Source organism: Xenopus tropicalis, chromosome 3, assembly GCF_000004195.4.
Source record: "Xenopus tropicalis strain Nigerian chromosome 3, UCB_Xtro_10.0, whole genome shotgun sequence".
NCBI lineage: Eukaryota > Metazoa > Chordata > Amphibia > Anura > Pipidae > Xenopus > Xenopus tropicalis.
Window position 1 is genome coordinate 82,328,225 of NC_030679.2, and position 22,142 is coordinate 82,350,366.

The 22,142-nt window shown below is 39.0% G+C and overlaps 1 protein-coding gene across 3 annotated transcripts in view; it reads left to right on the top strand.

The window, feature by feature from the left end:
• Nucleotides 1-13,074, top strand: part of upf2 (UPF2, regulator of nonsense mediated mRNA decay) — a 42,858-nt gene extending 29,784 nt beyond the window's left edge. Inside the window, 6 exon segments of one of the 3 annotated variants that reach the window (NM_001128003.1) lie at nucleotides 1,247-1,351; nucleotides 2,282-2,380; nucleotides 7,498-7,665; nucleotides 10,590-10,731; nucleotides 11,419-11,539; nucleotides 12,119-13,071. In NM_001128003.1, coding sequence (NP_001121475.1) covers nucleotides 1,247-1,351; nucleotides 2,282-2,380; nucleotides 7,498-7,665; nucleotides 10,590-10,731; nucleotides 11,419-11,539; nucleotides 12,119-12,128 — 645 coding nt within the window. In that variant the 3' untranslated portion in view covers nucleotides 12,129-13,071. 3 annotated transcript variants of the gene reach the window in all.
• The last annotated feature ends 9,068 nt before the right edge of the window (nucleotides 13,075-22,142 follow it).

A 22,142-nucleotide genomic window follows, 5' to 3' on the forward strand; every position in this document is an offset into this window, starting at 1 on the left:
TGACACTGCAATATAAGTAGTAATACCCAGATAAGGTGCTTTGCGAGTGCTCCAAGAGGTAGTCTTTTTATATTTAAAGCCAAATGAGCGGATAAGATCTCCCAAAAACAGTGTAGAGGGAGAACAACAATGGCCCAAGTACAGAGCCTTGTGGTACCCCTACATAAAGTGAAACTGGAGATGAGGTTTTGTTACTATAAGAGACAGTAAACAATCTGTTAGAAAGGTAAGAAGAGATCCAGGCTGCAGCCTGATTACAGATACCAGTTGAATGCAGAATTTGCATCAGGAGGGAGTGGTTGACCGTATCAATTGCAGCTGATAGGTTGAGGAGGATAAGTTTAGAGATGTGACCTTTGGCTGTGGCAACTTCAAGATCATTTGTAACTCTGCACAATGCAGTCTGCATGGGGTGCAATGGGCTCAACAGATCATAGGTGTTAAGAAAGTTAGTAATACAGGAAAACACAATGTGTTCTAGGATTTTAGAGGGAAGAGGTAAAAGCGAGAGACAGGACAATAATTAGAGAGACAGGACAGGTCCAGCTTGGCCTTTTTAAGAATCGGTTTGACACAGGCATGTTTGAGTGAGAGAAGGGAAAGTTTCTGATAAGAATTGAAGATGTGAGTAAGAGTTGGCGCAAGCTTGGCAGCACAGTATTTAAGCAGAGAAGAAGGCACAGGGTCAAGAGAGCAAGTTGTGAGCAGAGATGACGAGAAGCCAGGAGACTTTGGATGGAAAGAAGACACCTGCTACACCTGCTGAAACCCTCTAGAAAAGAAGGTAGATATAGATTAGAAACTAGAAGGACCATGGTGAAAGTAGTTGACTTTTAAAAAGAGGTATAAAGGAGACTAGGAAAAGAAACTTGGTATGAAAAAGGGAGAAGGTGGAGAGCAGTATAGAGCACATATCAAGTGCTGGTATAGGATGCCATGTTTTCCCCGAGTACACCACAATAGTGAAAATGCTAGGTCACAAAACAGCATGTTCAGCCTGTCTGAAAAAGCTTTTAAGATCTTTGTTTTAACTAGTGAGTGAGAGAGTGAGAGAGCAAGAGAAGCACATACATTTGCCAATAGGAGTCACATGGGAGTACTCCCTACGCTACAATACTGTTTCTTCAGGGTAGAAAATTTTGGGCAGGATGTACTCAATGTACTCAGTAGTACTCTGCTGTGTCCAAGTTGCATTTACTTTCTTGTGTTATAGTCACTTTAATGATTTATCTTTTTTGAAATGTAGGATGCTTCTGAAAATGAAGAGGATGAAAGAGAGGAGGAAGAAGAGGAGAATACAGATTATATGACTGACTCAAACAAAGAAAATGAAACAGATGAAGAAAACACTGTATGTAGTGGTTACGATTGTATTCCAAAAAAATGCTTGACAACAATAGTTGCAAAATTAGTATAAGCATCATCAACCACTTTTGTATACTGTATTTACTTTAAAGGAGAAGGAAAAGGTAAAAACAAAGTAAGCACTATAAGAAAGGTCTATGTAAATACAGCCATAAGCACTTACCGGAACACTGCACGCTGAGTTCTCTATCAAAAGAAATGAGATTTGTTGTCTCTTTGTTTTCCTGTGCCAGTGACACGCAGCTCTCTCCTCTCTCCTGCTCCCCCTCCCTCAAGAATGCTATGAACTCCCTCCCCCCCTTAGGAATGTGGATCTGAGCCAATCAGCTGGAAGCTTCCTCATAGTCTAACTAAGTGAGCATGTACACTGGTCTTGGTGCAGGAGCGAGACATTATGGGAACTTTCTTTACAGAGCTCAGCGGTTTTTTTTTCCTGTGAGGCTTCTGATCATCTGAACGGGAGAAATATGGGGAGACTTAAGGGTACTATTGAGAGAACTGAAGATATGCCTGCAGCTTGAGATTAACTCTTTATTAGCCTTTTAGCATAGTCAATAAAATAAGTTAGGATGTGCTACACAGTGTAAAACACCGTTGTGTAGCCCAGGGTGCACGCTGTACCTTCTGCCTGGGTAGATAAATACAAAAATGATGAAAACAACAGCACACCGGTTATTTTGAAAAAGTGATAACTTTACTCAAGTTTTGGGCTTCAACCCAGCCCTTTATCAAGCTGCTTGATAAAGGGCTGGATTGAAGCCTGAAACTTGAGTAAAGTTATCACTTTTTCAAAATAACCGGTGTGCTGCTGTTTTCATCATTTTTTACTTTCAAAAAGCATAATACTAATAGTTTAAAAATGGTCCTCCATTCCCTCCTGCTGACATTGTGTCCTTAAGATCTTGCTCTTTTACAGGAGGTGATGATTAAAGGAGGTGGAATTAAACATGTACCCTGTGCTGAAGATGAAGACTTTATTCAAGCCCTTGACAAGATGATGCTGGAAAATCTTCAGGTATTTAATTCACTGTTCAATATTTACTTAATTAAGACACTAACTTTGTTTAACAAAGACTGGTATATTGGCAATGGGATTTGCCCACTTTTATGCTTCTATATTATATTACACTGTGAAGAAAACAGAATGATTTATATTTTTACACTGCCTTTGCTCAGTGAGTGTAGGAAAGACCCTGCAGGTTCTTGTAATATTTGTGGTCAGATAATTGCTTGTCTAGCCAAGCCTAAAGATACACCCTGCCCAGCCTTAAACAAAAGAGTACAAAAAATCTATTCATGCATTTTTTTTTATTTTTTTTTAAGCATAAATGCATGTTAGTTTGACAGAGAATATCCCCAGAATAACAATTTATTCACTAGTACATTGTTTTTTATGCATCTAAATTATTGACTACAGCTAGTTTAGATTGCTATTCAGGACACCACTGTGCAGGTGTACTTACTGAAATCTAGCTTGAAAGTAAGAGGGCCAAATTACTACACTTTACAAGCAATTAAACAAAAGAAGCTAAATAATTTATGATTCAGTTTTGCTGTTGAACATACCCCTTTTAAATCATTGTATCAAAGTGGATGCTGAGTATGTACCTTACAAAGAAAAATACAGCAGTTTCCTTTTCTTCTTTGCAATATCTAAATAGATCTTTATATTTTCAGTTTGCTAAATTTTATTGTTTTGGGTATCCCTGCTTTGGGGATAAATGACATAACATGATCTAAAAAAGTGAACAGAAACTAGCCTGAGGCCTGCTGGATCCAGTTTACTTGGAGCACTGCCACTACCTAATATATATCTTTCTTCCTCTGTACCAGGAAAACATGATAACTGGTGTTTAGCTCTGTGACCAGTATCTTTTTTCTAGTAATTCTGTTCTCGGCACAGTTCATTGTTAGGCCAGGATCATGCTGGCAACAAGTACAAATACTGGCTGGCTTCAACTTTAATAGAGTCTGTGCTTGTTTATTTTTGAGGGTAATTTGGGGCATTTTGCAAACGTGCAAAATGAATTGCATGGTGTTTTAAACGCTCAAAGTAGTAATGCTTATATACCTTTTAAAGGAGAAGGAAGGCAAAGTCACTTGGGGGTGCCAAAATGTTAGGTACCCCCAAGTGACTTTAACCGCTTACCTCGTAACCTGGGCTGGTGCCCCTATTCGGAGAAAACAGCACCAGCCCCGGGGCACCTGGAGCGGAGTGCTTCCTCCTTCCGGCTTCCGCTTTCTAAAATGCCGGTGGCCGGGCATGCACAGTAGAGCGAAAAAGCCGACTTTAATGTTTAAGTTCGGCTTTTCACTCTACTGCGCATGCGCACGCAGCGAACCACAAAGGAGGAAGCGCTCGCTGCTACCCCGGGCTGGTGCTGTTCTCTCCGAACAGGGGCACCAGCCCGGGGTAAGAGGTAGGCGGTTAAAGTCACTTGGGGGTGCCTAACATCTTTTTCCTTTAATGTCAGACTTAGGGGGAGTGTAATAAAAGTCAGTAATGGAAAAATATTTGAAATGCAAAATTGTATGCCTCTGAGCAACCAAATTTGCCTTATTTTATTTTTAATAAAAATGTGGAAACTTTGGACCGACCACCTCTGACAGTGGAAGAAAGTTTGCAGATTTTGTAGTTTGCGCCAGTGTGCTGTGTGTGTAATAAAATTTCTTACATGGCGAAATGCAAATTTGTATTCTTATTTGTGCTATTTTTCTTTCCGTTTATGACTTTTTTTTACATTCCTCAGTTAGTGGGAACGAATACTGTCAAAAAAAACAAATATTTGCCATCATATTATACACTTGTGAGACTTAAGAAGAGTTCCCTTTATGGTTAGCTTTTCTGCTGCTTTCATTAAAATTTTGCCAAAAAGCTCCCTGAGTAACTTGAATTTCAATAACATTAAATACTTCTATGTTATGTAATTGAGACTTAAAGAAAAAAAAAAACAGATTACATTGGGGTTTTCCAGAATTTTTGAAATTTGGATCTTAATACCTTAAGTCTGCTAAAAAATCATTTAAACATTGATTGAACTCAATAGAATTGTTTTGCTACCAATAAGGATTAATTAGATTTTAGTTGGCATTAAGTACAGGTACTGTTTTTTTTTTTTTTTAGTATAGCAAAAAAGAAAATAATTTGTAAATGTGAAAAATTTAATTAAAGGGGATATATACCATACATTTTTACAATGCACTAACCAATGTAAAATAATGTAACATTGAAGTAAGAAACTGGGAGGGGTTTTCCCTGCTACTGTTGAGTAAAGCCTGTCAGTCAGTGCTGTGACCACTTCCTGTGGGAGACTGGAGCAATACTCCAATGTTTCATTTTGCTCTGGCTTCTGATTAGAGAGGTTGTGTATGCAGCTCTCATATAATGACAGTTGTAGGAGGTAAAATGCTTTCAAAACATCTTTCTTTCTGCATCATTTCACATTTTGAGGGAGAATGAATATTATAACTGAATATGAACTTTATAAAAAAATGTCTCCGTTAACATGGAGTCTATGGGAGATGGCCTTCCCGTAAAGGCTATCCCATACCTGTGCTTTGTTATAAATAAACTATGTTTGGTATTATAATTATTAATGTTCTGTAGGTATTTGGTTTCTGTTTGTTTACCTGAATTTTTCTAGTTTTAGATCAATACTCTGCCATGCATTGTGAAAGTGATAGCTTTCCCATCCAAATAAATATGGAAGGTTCTCTTTTGTAAGACAAGTTTGCTTGGTGCTGTGTTCATTCACCGTATCTAGGTACAGTGGAACTTTAGCCTGAGGGTATGAAGACAAACCAGCTCAGCTGCCTTTTGCAGGGCCCCTTCTGTTTGTAATGATTGATAGCACAGTTGAATGTGGCAGGGTATTGTGCTGGTGTTTGTGCAGATTTCTCGTCCTGTCACAAAGAAGAGTGTTGTTGTAAACGATGGTTTTAATAGCGTAGCACCAACAATACAGGTTTTGTGCATATCCTTAGGTGTGCACCTGTGGCTTATCTCTGCATTGTGACTGTGACAGTTTGCTCAATAGCTGCACTGTTAGTGCACTCCTTGAGGATTGAGTTGTGTCCCGACAGCTTTCAGTATCTTGAAATGTAAAAATTCTTTACTTGTAATCCTCCCAAGGGCTGCCTAGCTTATGTGTGTTCTTATTCCACAGAAACTCTTTTTGATAGCAGCATAATATCATTTTATATCTAATTTGTTTGAGTGTAAAGTGCCCAGTAAGGCCCTTATTAATGAGTAATTTCAATATATCTTGGAAGAATAGGTCAACTTACCAATGTTGACTTTGCTGTGGGGCCCCCTAACATCTAGTTACGCCACTGAGGGGGCCATAAGAATCTACTGAAGGTCTGTGTCCAGTTGCCGGTAACAATTTAATTTGAAGGTTTAAGTTGTATTTATAGGGAGCCTTAATTATTGCATTAGTGCATACTTGTGTTGTTTTAGTATGAGTAGGAGCTGGCCTGCTACTTGCTCTAAAAAGGAAAGTTAAAAGCTACTTTTAAAGGGGAAGTAAAGGTACAGTCACTGGGGGGTGCCAAAATGTTAGGAACCCCCCAGTGAATGTAATCACTTACTGGAAATCCCCGGCCGGTGCTCCTGTGAGGAGAAACCCGCCCCAGCTCGGGGTAGCTGCAAAAGAGCAACCCTTGTCCTCCTTCTTTGTGCCACAAATAATAGAGTGCCTCTTTGAAGTTAGCTTTCCTGACACTTTTGGTGCTCTTGTTTTACTTGCAGTTAAACTGTATACTTATACATATCCATGGGAAAGCAGTGAAATATTTGTTGTAAGGGTTGCTGTGACTAAAAATAACTGCTTTTTGAACTGTTTGCTTTCTTTTCTTTAGCCTTCATATTTTAAAGTGGACCCGTCACCCAGACATAAAAAGCTGCATAATAAAAGCCCTTTTCAAATTAAACATGAAATCCAAAATCATTTTTTTTTATTACCACATCCATACCTATTATATAAGCATTTAAAATCCCAGCTGTCAGTCATATATTGCCTGCCCCACCTCTATGCCTTAGGCAAGTGTGGCAGACAGTTACTTTCGCTTTCAATTCAGAACTTTTTAGATGTTGCTGCACTCCTCACCATCTAATTGTGTAACCAGTGCATGGACATGGGCATCAGGTCCCCCCTTTATGGCACAGAAACAAGATATTGGCAGGATGCAATGCCTGCTTTGATAACAGTGTCCACAAAATGGCCCCTGCCTGCTTGCTGCAATTGTGAATTCCAAGGCTAAAGAAAATAAGATTAAAATAATGTATACAGTGTAAGTAAAGTTTATTTTGCTTGACAAACACAATAGAAAGCAATTTGGAATTATTTTTTACCGTGACAGGTCCCCTTTAACTGGGAACTACTTAAAGGGGTTGTTTACCTTCAATGTCCAAATATTATTAAATTACCACCAATGCTCTCAGTGTGTTAGAAAATCCATTTTCCATACAAAAAAAAGTAAAAAGGCCACTGTAAATCATTCTTCTTTCTTTCTGATCAGTTTTCTGAAGGGATGGGAGTGGGCCAATTTTAAACGTGACACACTGAGAACTTTCTATTTGCTTACATCATCACATCCAGGCTTTGCCATTTTTTCCTATTGGACCAATTCATTAGTTGCTTGTGCACTCTAACGAGTTGCATAAATGGAAAGATATTTGGTTAATTTCTCCCTTGCAATAACATAGGCAAACAGACTCTTTATATCAGCAGCACTCTTTTACAGGCACGGGAAGCAGTGTCAGTCTGACAGGAGACTCTCTGCCAGTACTATGTGTGATATCATGTAAGTAGCAACTGTAGTGTTTATAGGGGTCACTGACCCCCCCCCCCCCAGCACAGAGTCTGTGCAGAAGTGAAGGATCAACAGAGGGATGATTCTGAGGTGAATATCTTTTCAGCTGCACGTTCTTTTGTTAACTCTGTATATGACAAAGATTGTTCTATTAATGTGAACTGTTAGATTTGTGAATATTGTACAAAGGTGAACAACCCCTTGATTTAGCAAAACAAATTTAGAAGTTGAGGCTGTGATTCTTTAGCTAGCTAAGTCTTAAAGACAAATTTTAATGTAATTAGTAAGTCAATAAATAAACTTTTTTTTTTCTTCCAGCAACGTAGTGGAGAGTCAGTGAAGGTGCATCAGTTAGATGTTGCTATTCCCCTGCATCTTAAGAGCCAGCTTAAAAAGGGACCAGCTATGAGCACTGGAGAAGTAGACCCGGAATCTGGCGACACTATGCCATTTGTTATGCTTACAAGAAGAGGTAACAAACAGCAGGTATGGGCCAAAGGTGACGTGATAGGAAGTTTAGTTTTTTGATGCAATGTTTAACTAGCTATATCTTTTAACTATCCTGTAAAAGCAAATTGTCTCTTGAGCTGCCACATTTTTTATATCATAGGTAAGTTTAGCACCTTAGAGTGTTTTTTATTGTTTGTAGATGCTGATGTATAGGGGAGCTCCATTCCCTAACTAGCACGTCAGAATACTTCTGGGTTTGATGATTAACTTTTAACCTTGTCAATTTAAGATCATTTTAACTTGGGCATGTGCACAAATGTTTTTGGACCATTCAACCAATTTCCAGTTTAACAATAGCATAATCTTTGCATGTGTTTTGTCAGAAAGATCAGTTTGGTGTTACTGTACCAGACATCAATAAAATAGTTAATCTGAGAAAATGGGAAACCATACCAACCCCTAATGACCAGAACAAGTGTGTGGTCATCAGTTGGCTTCACAGAAGCCAACCTGGATTCCTTCAGATCTGGAAGCACTTTAGCCACTTACTATCTATGCTGACAACAGCACTCAATGGTTCTAAGGATTCAGGTGATACTATGCATTTAAATGGTGGTGGTAAACAGACATTCAGGTGCAGATTACGGAGAGCAGATGGGATGTTGCTGTCTTGGAGCACTGCAATTCAACCATCCTTGCATGTGATCAGATGAAGTAGTGTCTTTCCAGTTTTACCTTGGGACAGTCTTTGGATCTCAGGCCATGAATGCTGAGTTTTAGGTAAAAAGTTGGCCCTAATCAGCGAACACACCCTTCACTTCCTCTTTGCAAATCTCATGGCCACGTGCAACATCATCTCTTGGAACATAAGAGGATTAAATTCCAAATTTAAGCGCAGCCTCTTATTCTCCTATCTCAAAAAATACACACCCTTGTTGATTCTCTTACAAGAGACTCACCTAGTGGGACAAAAAGTCAGTAAGAAAACTCTGGGTAGGATGGGCTTACCATGCCTCCTTTACCTCCCACTCGAGAGGAGTTACCATTCTGATTAGGAAAACACTCCTTTCGTACTGACTCAATTGGTAACGGACCACTGCGGGCGATTCATTACACTGAAGATTACTCCTGAAGATTCGACCTGTCAACCTCTTGAGTGTAAGAATGCAGCCGCACACTCAGGCTCCTAAGCAGTCTTAAATCCAGTGCACAATCCAGGGTTGATCGGAACCGTTCCAATTTGCAGTGAATACAATTAAGGACCAATGCACAAAGATATGATGATGTGAGGATATCCCATGTGTTTATTGTGTCACAAAATTCAAGTACATTTTTTTGAATTTTGAAACCTTTTTTTTGGTAAACAACATTGTTACTTTCTGTAATTGTGTAATGGGTGGATGCAGGATAATAAAATATAAAGTTTTACCGCACAGCCCTAAAGTAGGTAAAGAAAGAGTGCAGTCCCCAGACAGGCATGCTGCGATCATGCTGCGATGTGCAATAAACAAGGTTTAGGATTGAGGAGAGCACTTGTTAGGCAGACTGCTGTGAAGAGACTTTATAACATACTGCTATTACACAACATGTTTAGGGTCTAATGTGCCCTTTCTCAAGTGCCGTTTCACACTTCAGAAGGGCACATTAGGCCCAACATATTGTATGTATGCATGTATAACTTTATTTATAATACGTTACAAGGATACGCAGCACTTTACAATCTTACAATGTACACAGTTACACACAGGGGGGACAAGTGTTATAATAAATACAATAAATAAGTATAAATACACGAAATTAAGTGCCATGTGGTGTAAGACACAGTAGGAAGGAGGTCCCTGCCCCATAGAGCTTACAATCTAAGTAATGTGTAATAGTAGTTGTAATAAAGTCTCTTCACAGCAGTTAATCTGCCTAATGAATGGGTGCAGGATAGTGGAGGGTTAAAATGTTTGGAGGTGTACCCTATGTGAACTAGCACGCTATTTAAAATCACTTATCACTATGTCTGTATACCTGAGGAAGGGTTCTGGCCCTGAAACGTTGTTTGTGACACAGGAAATGCAGGGGATTTCCCCGCATCATCATAGCCTTGTGTGCCGGTCCTTAATTGTATTAACCTCCTTTGGGGACACATCCCCATATTTTTTAATCATGCAAAGGTAATCATTAAAACGTAACCTTTAATCCTGCTATCAAAACTTAAAACCAGCACCAACCTTTTAAATCCAAATTGCAGTGGCTAGTGGAGAACCTACAATAATTATTCCATGTATTTCCAATTTAACTCCGTTCATTTTTTTCAAATTAATATACCCATTTAATATGTCACTTGTGCCCCTGAGGAAACTGCAGCAAAATGCGTAGGGCAGGCTGGCATAGGTGGACTGTGCTGCGTTTTAGCACCATCTAGTCTCAAAGCTATTAGGCTGGGTATATACATTTGGAAAAAGTGGGTGCTGGTAAATGAGAAATACATGACACTATTAGATGAAACAGGGCAATTGTTTTAACTGATATATTTTTTTCTTACATACTTTACATCCAGTTTCTAAATAACAGATGTGAATTTGTCAAGTTTGGAGCCAGGTAATGTTCTGAATAGCGTCTCTCTGTGCTCAGTTTTGCATCTGAGCAAATACTGTTAAGTTTGATGTCACACATCTTTTTACAAAGCTCAGACAACTGAAAACTGCAAAGACTAAATGAAATACATCACATTCTACCTGTAAAAGAAACTTTAATGATCTAATTCAACAACTTTTTTGGAAAGTATTAATATACTGGCAGCAGTGAAAACACCAAATAATTTCTTATTGTATTATAATCACATATGCCACAAAGTGTGGCATGAATACATACATACATCCATGTAATCCGTAGAAGAATCAAGTTTCTCCAGTAGATGTAGTGACTGGTTATTTTTCAAGATAAATATTCCTGTGTATTTTCTTTTTCAGTTCAAGATCCTTAATGTGCCTATGTCCTCCCAACTGGCTGCAAATCACTGGAGTCAGCAGCAAGCTGAACAAGAAGAGAGGATGAGGATGAAGAAACTCACATTAGATATCAATGAGCGTCAGGAACAAGAAGATTACCAAGGTACACATCTCCTTTAACATGTACTGTATCACTACTTCTTGCTTACCGTAGCATTACATTCATTGATGTAGTCCTCCACAATCCAGCACAGTGACTTGTCAACAGTGTGATGAAGTGCAACCCCTACAGGAACATTTTTGACTAAGCCACCTGAATATGGAATTAACCCATCAGATACTAGCCTTGCACTGAACCTTAATCACTGCAGGTGATTGTAGAGAAAAAAGGCTTTCTCAAAAACTACCTGTATGTTTAAAAATGTCATAGATTAGACCATAATATCTAAACATATGAGTATCCTAATATAAATATTTCTGTTTAGAGGCACACAGTGCTGGATAGGATTGGATTAACTCTTAGTAAGATGCAAGAATAAAATTAAATTCTCAGAATCTCATTGGTAATATTTTATTGCACCCAGAAAAGATTGCTACTGTTTAAATTAAATTGGATTCATTGAAAACATTCTGCAAAACCTACCAGGCAAACTTACAAAGTTTTGCTGCTTTTGGCCTAATCATTAAAACATATTTTGTTGCTATAAATAGCATAACCTCAGAGGAAACACCCAAGTCTCAATTATTAAAAAAAAAAAAAAAATAATAACAGATGTACATAAATGCCTTTTTGAAGGGGAAATTAACAGTGGCGAGACTGGTCTATAGTCATTTTTATGTGTGTCAACAGAAATGTTGCAGTCATTGGCTCAGCGCCCAGCACCTGCCAACACAAACAGGGAGCGCAGGCCTCGATACCAGCATCCAAAGGGAGCACCTAACGCAGACCTCATCTTCAAAACTGGGGGCAGGTGAGCTACAGTCTCACAATTATTTCCTTTTTTTTATAGTATTTCTGCCACAAAGGGCTGTATTTCTGGCACAAACATCATAGCAAAATATGTATTTGTGGAAATATATTGTCTACCCTTGTTATGTGCTTAGAATGACCTTGACAGCATGGTGTATCTTAGAGAACTTTCGCCAAAATAAGTGCAAAAAAAGGTGGGACCAATGTTTTCTGCCGCTCACTGTATGTCTGTGCATATCCAGATGAATGTGTGCCACACCTCTTCATGCATCTGAAGTTGTCTCCGTAAACTGTAATTATAGCACCCTTGCTTGTAATAAAGATTATTTCTATTTCCTGTTACTTATTGAAAACACCTTGGGTGGCACAGGCTGACAAAAAAAAGAGTTTATGAATGTCAAACATCAAAATTTAACTAAGATGTGGCCAATTAAGAAACAGTCTTTCTGAAAATAACTCCTTTCCTATAACAGTGATTAATCAAACCAAACTTGTCCTTTGTGCTTTACTAGGTTTTTTTATGTATAAAAGCCACTGTCTACCAATATCTTGTGCTGACTCTCAAGCATTTATTTCATAGGAGACGTTGATCCAGCACAGTCATTCCATTGGGCCCTGTGTCTTCAACATGGCTAGTGTAAACCTCCAGAAATTGTAAAAGATCAGCAGCACATCGCAGCATGTTCAGAACAGAAGGTTGGGATGGAATCCTGTGACAGGGCTTGGGAGCAAGGCGAAGACAGCAATACCAGCTTCTGCTTCAGACAGAAAGAAGCTTCAAGCGTAGGCACCACTGACACACAAACAGTGGGGCCCTTTTTGTATCTGCAAAAACGCTCAAGACAGCCTTACATTGGATGGAAAGCATTAAGAGGGTTTACTTTATTAGCAGGCAGTTTGGCTAAAAGTAGACAGAAGTTTCCTTTAAGATGGACATGCATTGCAACTGTATTGTAGTTTTGCACTGTTAGAAGGATCCAGCGAAAAGATGTAGGACTGGACGTCACACTTTTTGAAAGAACACAGAGTTGCAAAACAATAGCCAATATGGCACAAAGGGGCAAAAAGCTGGAAACGTTGAACACAGGAAGTCAGACAAATCTGGAGTGCAACAAATACTCCTAAGAAGATTTTTTGTTTAAAATGTGTTTGCTTTTTCTCTGTAATAGTACAGTGTAAAATGGAAAGACACTGTGCCTTTTGGCAAATGCCAGAGCAGACTGGGCTTCTTTGGCTGTGCATAGAATTTGCCAAAATTTGTATAGAGCTAAAATGTGCAGTTTGCATTTCTCTTCCATTCCTATACCAGCTGAACACAAGAACTGGCCAGACTACCAACGTATGCTCTATTTTGGCTTCTCAACATTTAGCCTGTTGCAGGATTACAGCTAAGTACTAGAGTAAGGAGTGAAGCAGTTAGTGATGTTACCTTTAAAGGCTAGCTCTTTGGTATTTACAAGTTTAATTTGATAAGTAACAGATTTATTTTTCCCAATTTTTCCATCTGCCAAGTAAATAAAACCTTTTTCTGTTTGACAGTGTATTGATTAGTTCTTCTGGGTTTTGATAAATGCACATTATTTTCATCTTCTAAGTAGTTTACTGCATGTACCAGGCTTTGGCAGAATTCTCAGATGCTGGACTTAAACTTACAGCTACAATGTCTTCACCGGTTTTCGAAAACATGTTCTAGCAATAATGTAGTAAGTTTGTTTTTGTTTTGGAGTAGAGTTTAAAAGCATCTCTGGAATCTTCTTTGTCTGTGCCTTTCTGTTTATCCATCTGTTTGTCTTATCTGTTTGTCTTATCTGTTTGTGTGTTTCTGTATGAAAAGATTGATTTGTAATATAAATATTTATCATGTTTTGGCAAAGAGTTCATATTTATATGCATTTTCTGGTTTGGCCGGATGGCTTCCAAGATTCATACTTCAGTGAGGAGTCTGCCTTGCAGTAGAAGACCTGAAGTAAAGTTCTGTTTAGCAGTTTTTAGACCATTACCTTCATCATAGAAACAGAAAATCTTTGCTTCAAACCGCTGGCATTTACATTTGTTAGTATTTTTATTCTACAGTGTATAGCCATATCCTAATCTATCCCACAGCATTCATGGCTATTGCCTCAGCCACTGTTGGGCTTTATTTGCACAAAAACAACAGGTGGAAAACTACTAAAGTATAATAATACATAGTAACAATCATAGATAATGCAAGTGATACATTGCATAGATTATTTTAAACTGCAATTTCCTAGGGGTAAATTGCAGCTAAAGGGTCTACATGTGTGGGCTTTAAGGGCTCTGGCACACGGGGAGATTAGTCGCCCGCGACAAATCTCCCTGTTCGCGGGCGACTAATCTCCCCAAGTTGCCATCCCATGCCATCCCACCGGCGAAAATGTAAGTCGCCGGTGGGATGGCACACGCGGCGGCGCGATTTCGGCAAATCTCTGAAAATGCCTTGCGAGGCTGCGCAGTGTGTGCCATCCCACCGGCGACTTACATTGTCGCCGGTGGGATGGCAATTCGGGGAGATTAGTCGCCCGCGAACAGGGAGATTTGTCGCGGGCGACTAATCTCCCCGTGTGCCAGAGCCCTAAAGGGGTCACTTGTGGAAAGACCTCCCAGTTTCTCTGCAGGGGAAGAAGCCACCATCATTAGGTGCGTGTTCATGTATAAGTCAGTAACTTTGGTCGTGCACCCCTTGGATGGCAATCTGAAGATAGTTTAGCAAAATGGAAGACATTTGTGCAGTGCTATGCAAGGTGCAAATGGCATGCTTTTAGAATATCTAAAAAACGTACCCCCTACTTAATGCATTATAAATAATGTAATTGTGGTTGCTTTATGGTCTACTGCTCTGCATGTGTGGTATTTCCTTGTTTGTAGAGCACCACCACTTTGCCCACTGGTGTCATGTTTCTTGAAATATCTCCCTAATGAGAATAAGTAAAGGGGAGATCTAAAAATGTCCTAGTAAAAAAATAATGACCTAAGTAAGCCCATATTTACCAGAATAGCATTGCCCTCTGCTTAATGTGTATTAAAAAAATGATTGAAAGCACTCATCTTGCTCACAACTATCTCCGTGTAGACCAGTCCGTGATCCTCAACCTATGCCTGGCCAGCTGCTATTTCAGTAATTCAACAACATCTGAACAGCTGTAAATATTCTGAGCAGGATAATGATCTGACTATATCCTTATAATACCATGGCAGGGGAACTCTGTCCAACTCAGCAATCACTTTTAGCACTTTAAAAATATATAGGTTCTATTATGGGTATGTCCACTGAATTCAAGACAGGTGGCTCATCCAGTGTGGGGCACATTCAAAAAGTCATTGTTGCACCGGCTTGCTGCAGTACAATCTGAAAAGCTTGCAGGTCAGGTTACAGTTATGGCTATGAATGTATCGTGATCCATTGTCTTGCAGAAACATGGTTGTTTCTCATGTAGCACACTGCTCGGTCCAGTAGCTTTGTTATTCAACAAAGCCATCTCTGAGGGTGAGGAAGAGAAAATGCCTTCATCGCTCTGCTGAAAGCAAAAAAAAAAAAAGGCATGTTCTGAAAGCTTTTGCATAACTTGAACTTGTATGTTTGTATGGCAGTGTCCCTGTGATTCATACTTTTGTGTGTCCATTCTTTATATGTTGTCATTGTTTTTAAAGGCAACCAACAGCACCTCTCAAACATTATACGTTATACATTAAACATTATCAGAATGAAAAGTCTAATGTGAATCCTGATCAGGATTTACATCAGTTAGTTTTAGAGCCTAAATAATCATTCTTTCCGTACATGTCAGTAGTTTGTGGGTTGGGCTAGACCAGTGGTTCTCAACCGTCCTAATGCCGCGAGCCTTTAATACAGTCCCTCATGTGGTAACCCCCAACCATAAAATTATTCCTAAGACCATCGGAAATATGTGTTTTCTGATGGTCTTAGGCGACCCCTGGGGTCCTGACCCACAGGTTAAGAACCGCTGGGCTAGACAGCTGGCCAGTTTGTGCATTTTGCAACCGCTTCTTTGCTTTGCACTTCAGTATTGACATGGGCATGGTACAGTGTCTATATTTTTACACATAACTAGGGTAGACAACAAAAAATGCATATTAAATATGGATTTGGGATACTCTTAGCCTGTGACACTGTAAGGGCTTGCACTAAATGGGGCTTGCTGTGCCCACTAGGTTTGGAAACCCACAGCATCTTGCTAACTGCTGATGGTCACTGAGATACCCCCATCTGAAACTGTAAACTATTTCTTTGTGGGGTACAATCTTATTGTCTGTGGGGCACAATCAGGTACCTAACATTTCCTATGCAGCTCCAGCTTCCAGTCTCTCATTCAAACCACTGTCTGGTGGCTAAGTAAACAGGATCCTACAAACCAAATAGCTGCTGTAATTCCTAAGTGAAAAGCTGCTGAACAAAATGCTACAATAATTTAAAAGAATATAAAAGAAAGACCAATAGCAAATTGCCTCAGTGTATCTGTCTATATCATACTATATAAAAGGGAACCACCCCTTTCACTGTATCTACCTCTGCTCTTCCCATAGTGAGTGTTTGCTTGTCCCTTTTGCAGGGCATCCCTCCATTCAGCGACTCTGGTTGGTAGCAAGCTGTTTTTACAGGCGCTCTTCCAATAAACCTTCCAAACTGTACCTTGGTAACTTTTGTATGTATTTCTTTCTCTGCATACCTCTATGTACAGATTAGTTTTAATATTTACAGAATAAACCAGAAGAGGTTCACCTGCCTTAGCAATTCTGTGGGGGAATTAGTTGAACTGCAACATTCTTTCCACATGGAAATGAAAACTTCACATACTATAAATAACCATCCCAAAGCCCTAGAAGCAAAGCATACTTTCAGCCATTATCTAGAAATAATAGAGAGGCCTATATGTGCAACAAAAGAACCAGACACCAGCAACTTCCTTTGTAAGCAGTAATTCCTTTCTATGTCATAAGCATAAAAATATGACCTGTTGCCATGCTTGTTGGATCCACCTGAACATTCAAAGTATAGTAGAGCTCTGAATAAAACAAAATGCTTCTAGGCTTTTCCAGACCTTTCTTTCTTGACTCCCCAACCTGAATATTCATTCTCTAATTCATTTACAGCAGTTTTCTCAGGGGACCAAGGTTCATTATGGATTTAATTTCACAACCCAAGAATTGGGGCTTATCAAGACCCACTTCAAACAAATAGTTTTGGAGGGCACACCACAATTGCTAAAGCAGAAATAGCTGGCTTTAAAACAAAGACAGCAAAAAGAAGAAAAAAGGGTGCAAATGAGAATCTGTTCCCCAAGCCCACATAGGAGCGAACAGAATATTAATACAAATCAATCAATTACTCAATGCACACCTAGTAACCACAAAAAGGCAGCAAATGGTATTTATAACATACAGTGGAGGAAATAATTATTTGACCCCTCACTGATTTTGTAAGTTTGTCCAATGACAAAGAAATGAAAAGTCTCAGAACAGTATCATTTCAATGGTAGGTTTATTTTAACAGTGGCAGATAGCACATCAAAAGGAAAATCGAAAAAATAACTTTAAATAAAAGATAGCAACTGATTTGCATTTCATTGAGTGAAATAAGTTTTTGAACCCTCTAACAAAAAAAGACTTAATACTTAGTGGAAAAACCCTTGTTTGCAAGCACAGAGGTCAAACGTTTCTTGTAATTGATGACCAAGTTTGCGCACATTTTAGGAGGAATGTTGGTCCACTCCTCTTTGCAGATCATCTCTAAATCCCTAAGGTTTCGAGGCTGTCTCTGTGCAACTCTGAGCTTGAGCTCCCTCCATAGGTTTTCTATTGGATTAAGGTCCGGAGACTGACTAGGCCACTCCATGACCTTAATGTGCTTCTTCTTGAGCCACTCCTTTGTTGCCTTTGCTGTATGTTTTGGGTCATTGTCGTGCTGGAACACCCATCCACGACCCATTTTCAGTTTCCTGGCAGAGGGAAGGAGGTTGTCGTTCAGGATTTCACGATACATGGCTCCGTCCATTTTCCCGTTAATGCGAATAAGTTGTCCTGTGCCCTTAGCAGAAAAACACCCCCAAAGCAAAATGTTTCCACCCCCATGCTTGACGGTGGGGACGGTGTTTTGGGGGCCATAGGCAGCATTTTTCTTCCTCCAAACACAGCGAGTTGAGTTAATGCCAAAGAGCTCTATTTTGGTCTCATCAGACCACAGCACCTTCTCCCAGTCACTCACAGAATCATTCAGGTGTTCATTGGCAAACTTCAGACGGGCCTGCACATGTGCCTTCTTGAGCAGGGGGACCTTGCGAGCCCTGCAGGATTTTAATCCATTGCGGTGTAATGTGTTTCCAATGGTTTTCTTGGTGACTGTGGTCCCTGCTAATTTGAGGTCATTAACTAACTCCTCCCGTGTAGTTCTAGGATGCTTTTTCACCTTTCTCAGAATCATTGACACCCCACGAGGTGAGATCTTGCGTGGAGCCCCAGAGCGAGGTCGATTGATGGTCATTTTGTGCTCCTTCCATTTTCGAACAATCGCACCAACAGTTGTCACCTTCTCTCCCAGCTTCTTGCTAATGGTTTTGTAGCCCATTCCAGCCTTGTGCAGGTCTACAATTTTGTCTCTGACATCCTTGGACAGCTCTTTGGTCTTTCCCATGTTTGGGAGTCTGCTTGATTGATTGATTCTGTGGACAGGTGTCTTTTATACAGGTGACTAGTTAAGACAGGTGTCCTTAATGAGGTTGACTAATTGAGTAGAAGTGTCTAACCACTCTGTGGGAGCCAGAACTCTTAATGGTTGGTAGGGGTTCAAAAACTTATTTTACTCAATGAAATGCAAATCAGTTGCTATCTTTTATTTAAAGTTATTTTTTCGATTTTCCTTTTGATGTGCTATCTGCCACTGTTAAAATAAACCTACTATTGAAATGATACTGTTCTGAGACTTTTCATTTCTTTGTCATTGGACAAACTTACAAAATCAGTGAGGGGTCAAATAATTATTTCCTCCACTGTATAATGCTCTTTATATAGTAAATATTCACAAAACAGTAAACACAATTACAATGCATACAATATACATACCACCAGTTGGACAAAATGTAATAAAACAGAAAAAGCAGACACGTGTGGATTGAGAAAACCCCAATGTTTCGGACAGTCCTTTGTCAAGGGGATTCTGATGTGCATTCAATGCAAGTTTAAATACCCATAAGACACACCTCATTGGTACTGCAAACGCGCGAAAAAATTGAGTGACGTCACTTCCGTTGTCATTTTCGCTGACTTCAGCGTTACAGACGCAATAACAGTTGGTGTGTCAGAATAGTCGCAGGCAGAGAAAACTGACACATATCAAAAAAAGCTGAAAACATAGTTTCTAACTAACTCACAACAAGGGTGCCATACAAATACTTTATACAAAAATATAACTCCTAGCAGTTACCAATTACATTAACAATACACAATGTATATTATTCCACATAGTAAAAGTTACACATAATATCTAAAGATTGGGGACAGAACATTTTCAACATAAAGTCAAAAATCTTTTATAATATATCAAAGGATATATTGTCTGCTTTTTCTATTTTATTACATTTAGTCCAACTGGTGGTATGTATATTATGCATTGTAATTGTATTTACTGTTTTGTGAATATTTACCTTATAAAGAGCACTATATGTTAAACATACCATTTGCTGCCTTTTTGTGGTTAGTAGGTGTGCATTGAGTAATTGATTGCTTATCAAGACCCACCCCTAAACCCGGTTTGCAGGCCCTGACCAACTAGATAAAGGAGAAGGAAAGGAACAATCACTGGGAGGGTGCCAAATGTTAGGTAAGCACTTACTTGGTACCCCGGGCCGGTGCTCCTGTTAGTAGAAAACTGTGTATGTGCAAGTGGTGCAAAAAAAGGAAGAGGCTTGTCCGCTCGAAGGTACCCCAGGCCGGTGAAGTTTTCTGCTAACAGGAGCACTGGCCTGGGGTATCAGGTAAGTTATAATCACTGGGGCAGTACCTAACATTTGGCACCCCACAGTGATTGTACCTTGCCTTCTCCTTTAAGAATCTCTGATAAGTAACTGAAAACATGAAATACTACTAGATTTTTGGTCATGGTGGAAGGTTTTTATACTTTTACTCAGTATCTAGTAGAATTAAGATTAAATCAACTGGACTTTCTGACTTTTCTTTGAAAACATTTCACCACTTACCCTAGCAGCTTGTTCAGTTCTTCTGAACTGAAGAAGCCGCTTGGATGAGTGTATATCATGAATAAATAGAGAATGAGAATCTTCACAGACTCACTTTTATTGTTACGTTACAGTAATGGAAAGACTGTAAAGCATATTGATATATACAGTGGACTCTATATGCCTTGTTAGAAACTTGCACCATTCACCATGTCTTAATTAATCCTATTGCTCTGAGCTAGAGACCGGTATTATTGTATTCAGCGGACGTGCCTGCAAGAAACAATAATGGAATTTGCAGCTAAGTAGAAATAGGTATGTATCTCACTGTATGGCTGTTTTGAATAGCTTTTTTGCTCTTCTTAGATAAGCAATTTTTTTTTCAGCTACTAAGAAAAATCCCACCACCTTCCTTGGAAACAGAGAAGCAAATAGTATTTGTAGGAGGAATTTTGACTTCCCTGTCCCTTTTATAGCACAGCTTGAAAGTTCTGAATTTTAAAAACAACATGTCTTTATGTGACTTATCTTGCAGAGTCAAGCAAGAGTACTGTTAGAATGAAGACACATGGGGTGATTAGTAGCTGCACCGGCTAATTGTCCCGTGTGTCTTTGACCTTAAGGGTTTCTTACTGCTATATGAAAGCAAGCATAGATGAAGTTATATAAGACAGAATTGCACACAAATTAATAATAAATACTAATAGAAAGTAACAAATGCACAACAATCTATACCAAGAATATTAGCCTGAATAGACAAGTAGAATTATAAAGTAAATATTGTTCAATGTCAGTATGAGAGTGTTTCTCACTATACAGTTTATAGGCCACTATAAAGTGGGGCTTTCACAGTCATAGACAAGGAAACTGACCCTGGCTGGTGTGCATTACATCACAGTTCAACCTTAGAAAAGGCTAACTAAAGCCAAGCAAACAATAGATAAGTACCATAAAGGATCAGCTATAAATGTCTGCTGCATTCTGCTTTTGTAAAGGTTTCATGTTCAGTGACCTGTTTCTATGTAACAACCACCCATTTTTCCAGTGTGTTGACCAATATGCAAGCTCAGGGTCATTATTCTCCCTCACGCCATCTATTTAAAGATATACTGTTGTGATTTTTATGGTGTACTTTTTATTTCTAAATGACACTGTTTACATAGCAAATAATTCACTCTACCCTTTAAAATTTATTTTTTGTAACCAAAAATGTATTTTGTTTTAGTTGTAATTGGTGTGTAGGCAGCCATCTCAGTGCATTGTGCAGAGTCTGAGCTTTCAGAAGGACCCATCACTACACATTAGAATTGCTTTCAGGTAACCTATTGTTTCTCCTACTCCCATGTAACTGGAGGAGTCCCAAACCAGACTTGGATTTCTTACTATTGAGTGCTGTTCTGATATCTACTGGGAGCTGCTATCTTGCTACCTTCCCATTGTTCTGCTGGGAAGGGGAAGTGTGACTGAAGTTTATCAGATCACAAGTCACGTGTTTGTGGCACCCTGTTTGTGTTTTTGAAAAATGGATTTCAATGCAGGATTCTGCTGGAGAAGCTCTATTAACTGAAAACATCTTTTCCTATGACTGGATTTCTCTAAGAACCCTAATGAACTCAAGAGAAAGTATGACTTAGCAAAAAGAATATATTTTGTCAGTGTTAATACTAGACTTGCCTAGAAAACTACTCTAGAAATGAAATTTACACTAAAAAACATCTATTTCTAATGTATGTTGGTTTAAACATGTGCTCTGTACCATCTGATCCAGGCTCACTTTTCCTTTTTACAAAAACATGTAATCACATTGTTGAGAAAAGAAAACTGTAGAAAACCTATGCAGTTGTGTGGTCTGTGTCCTTTATGCACTGCTGGTACTGATAGAGAGGGACATTCCAACCTCTGGGGTAGACTGTAGAACAGATTTGAATCTGGAGTCATAAGGGGCACAGAGTCAATCCAAACCGCTTACTGCTGAAAGGGATACTTCATCTTCGCAAAACATCATGTTTCGGAATAGTACATCAAATATTTTAGAAAAAATATTTTCTCAATTGCTTTTTATTTTTTACCATTTTTCTAAATGTATGTAAACACTATGGATTTGTTTAGTTTTCTCCAGCAGCAGTTTAGTGTCTGATTGGCGACTTTATAAATTGAAACCGTTTGGTACAACAGTTGCTGGGATTTCAGTATCCCTGCTAAGCATGCATCCTATAAGCTTTTCTATCAAGTCAACAATACTTGTGAATCCACAAAAATCCATAAAAGTTTAGAGCTTATGAATGGTCTCAAAGAAGGTGGAGGAGATGGCCCTGACTACTACATTGTGTGGGTGATTTTTGGGAAACACACATGGGAAGCTGAGGTACAGTTTACATTACATAAAAAGAAAAATGT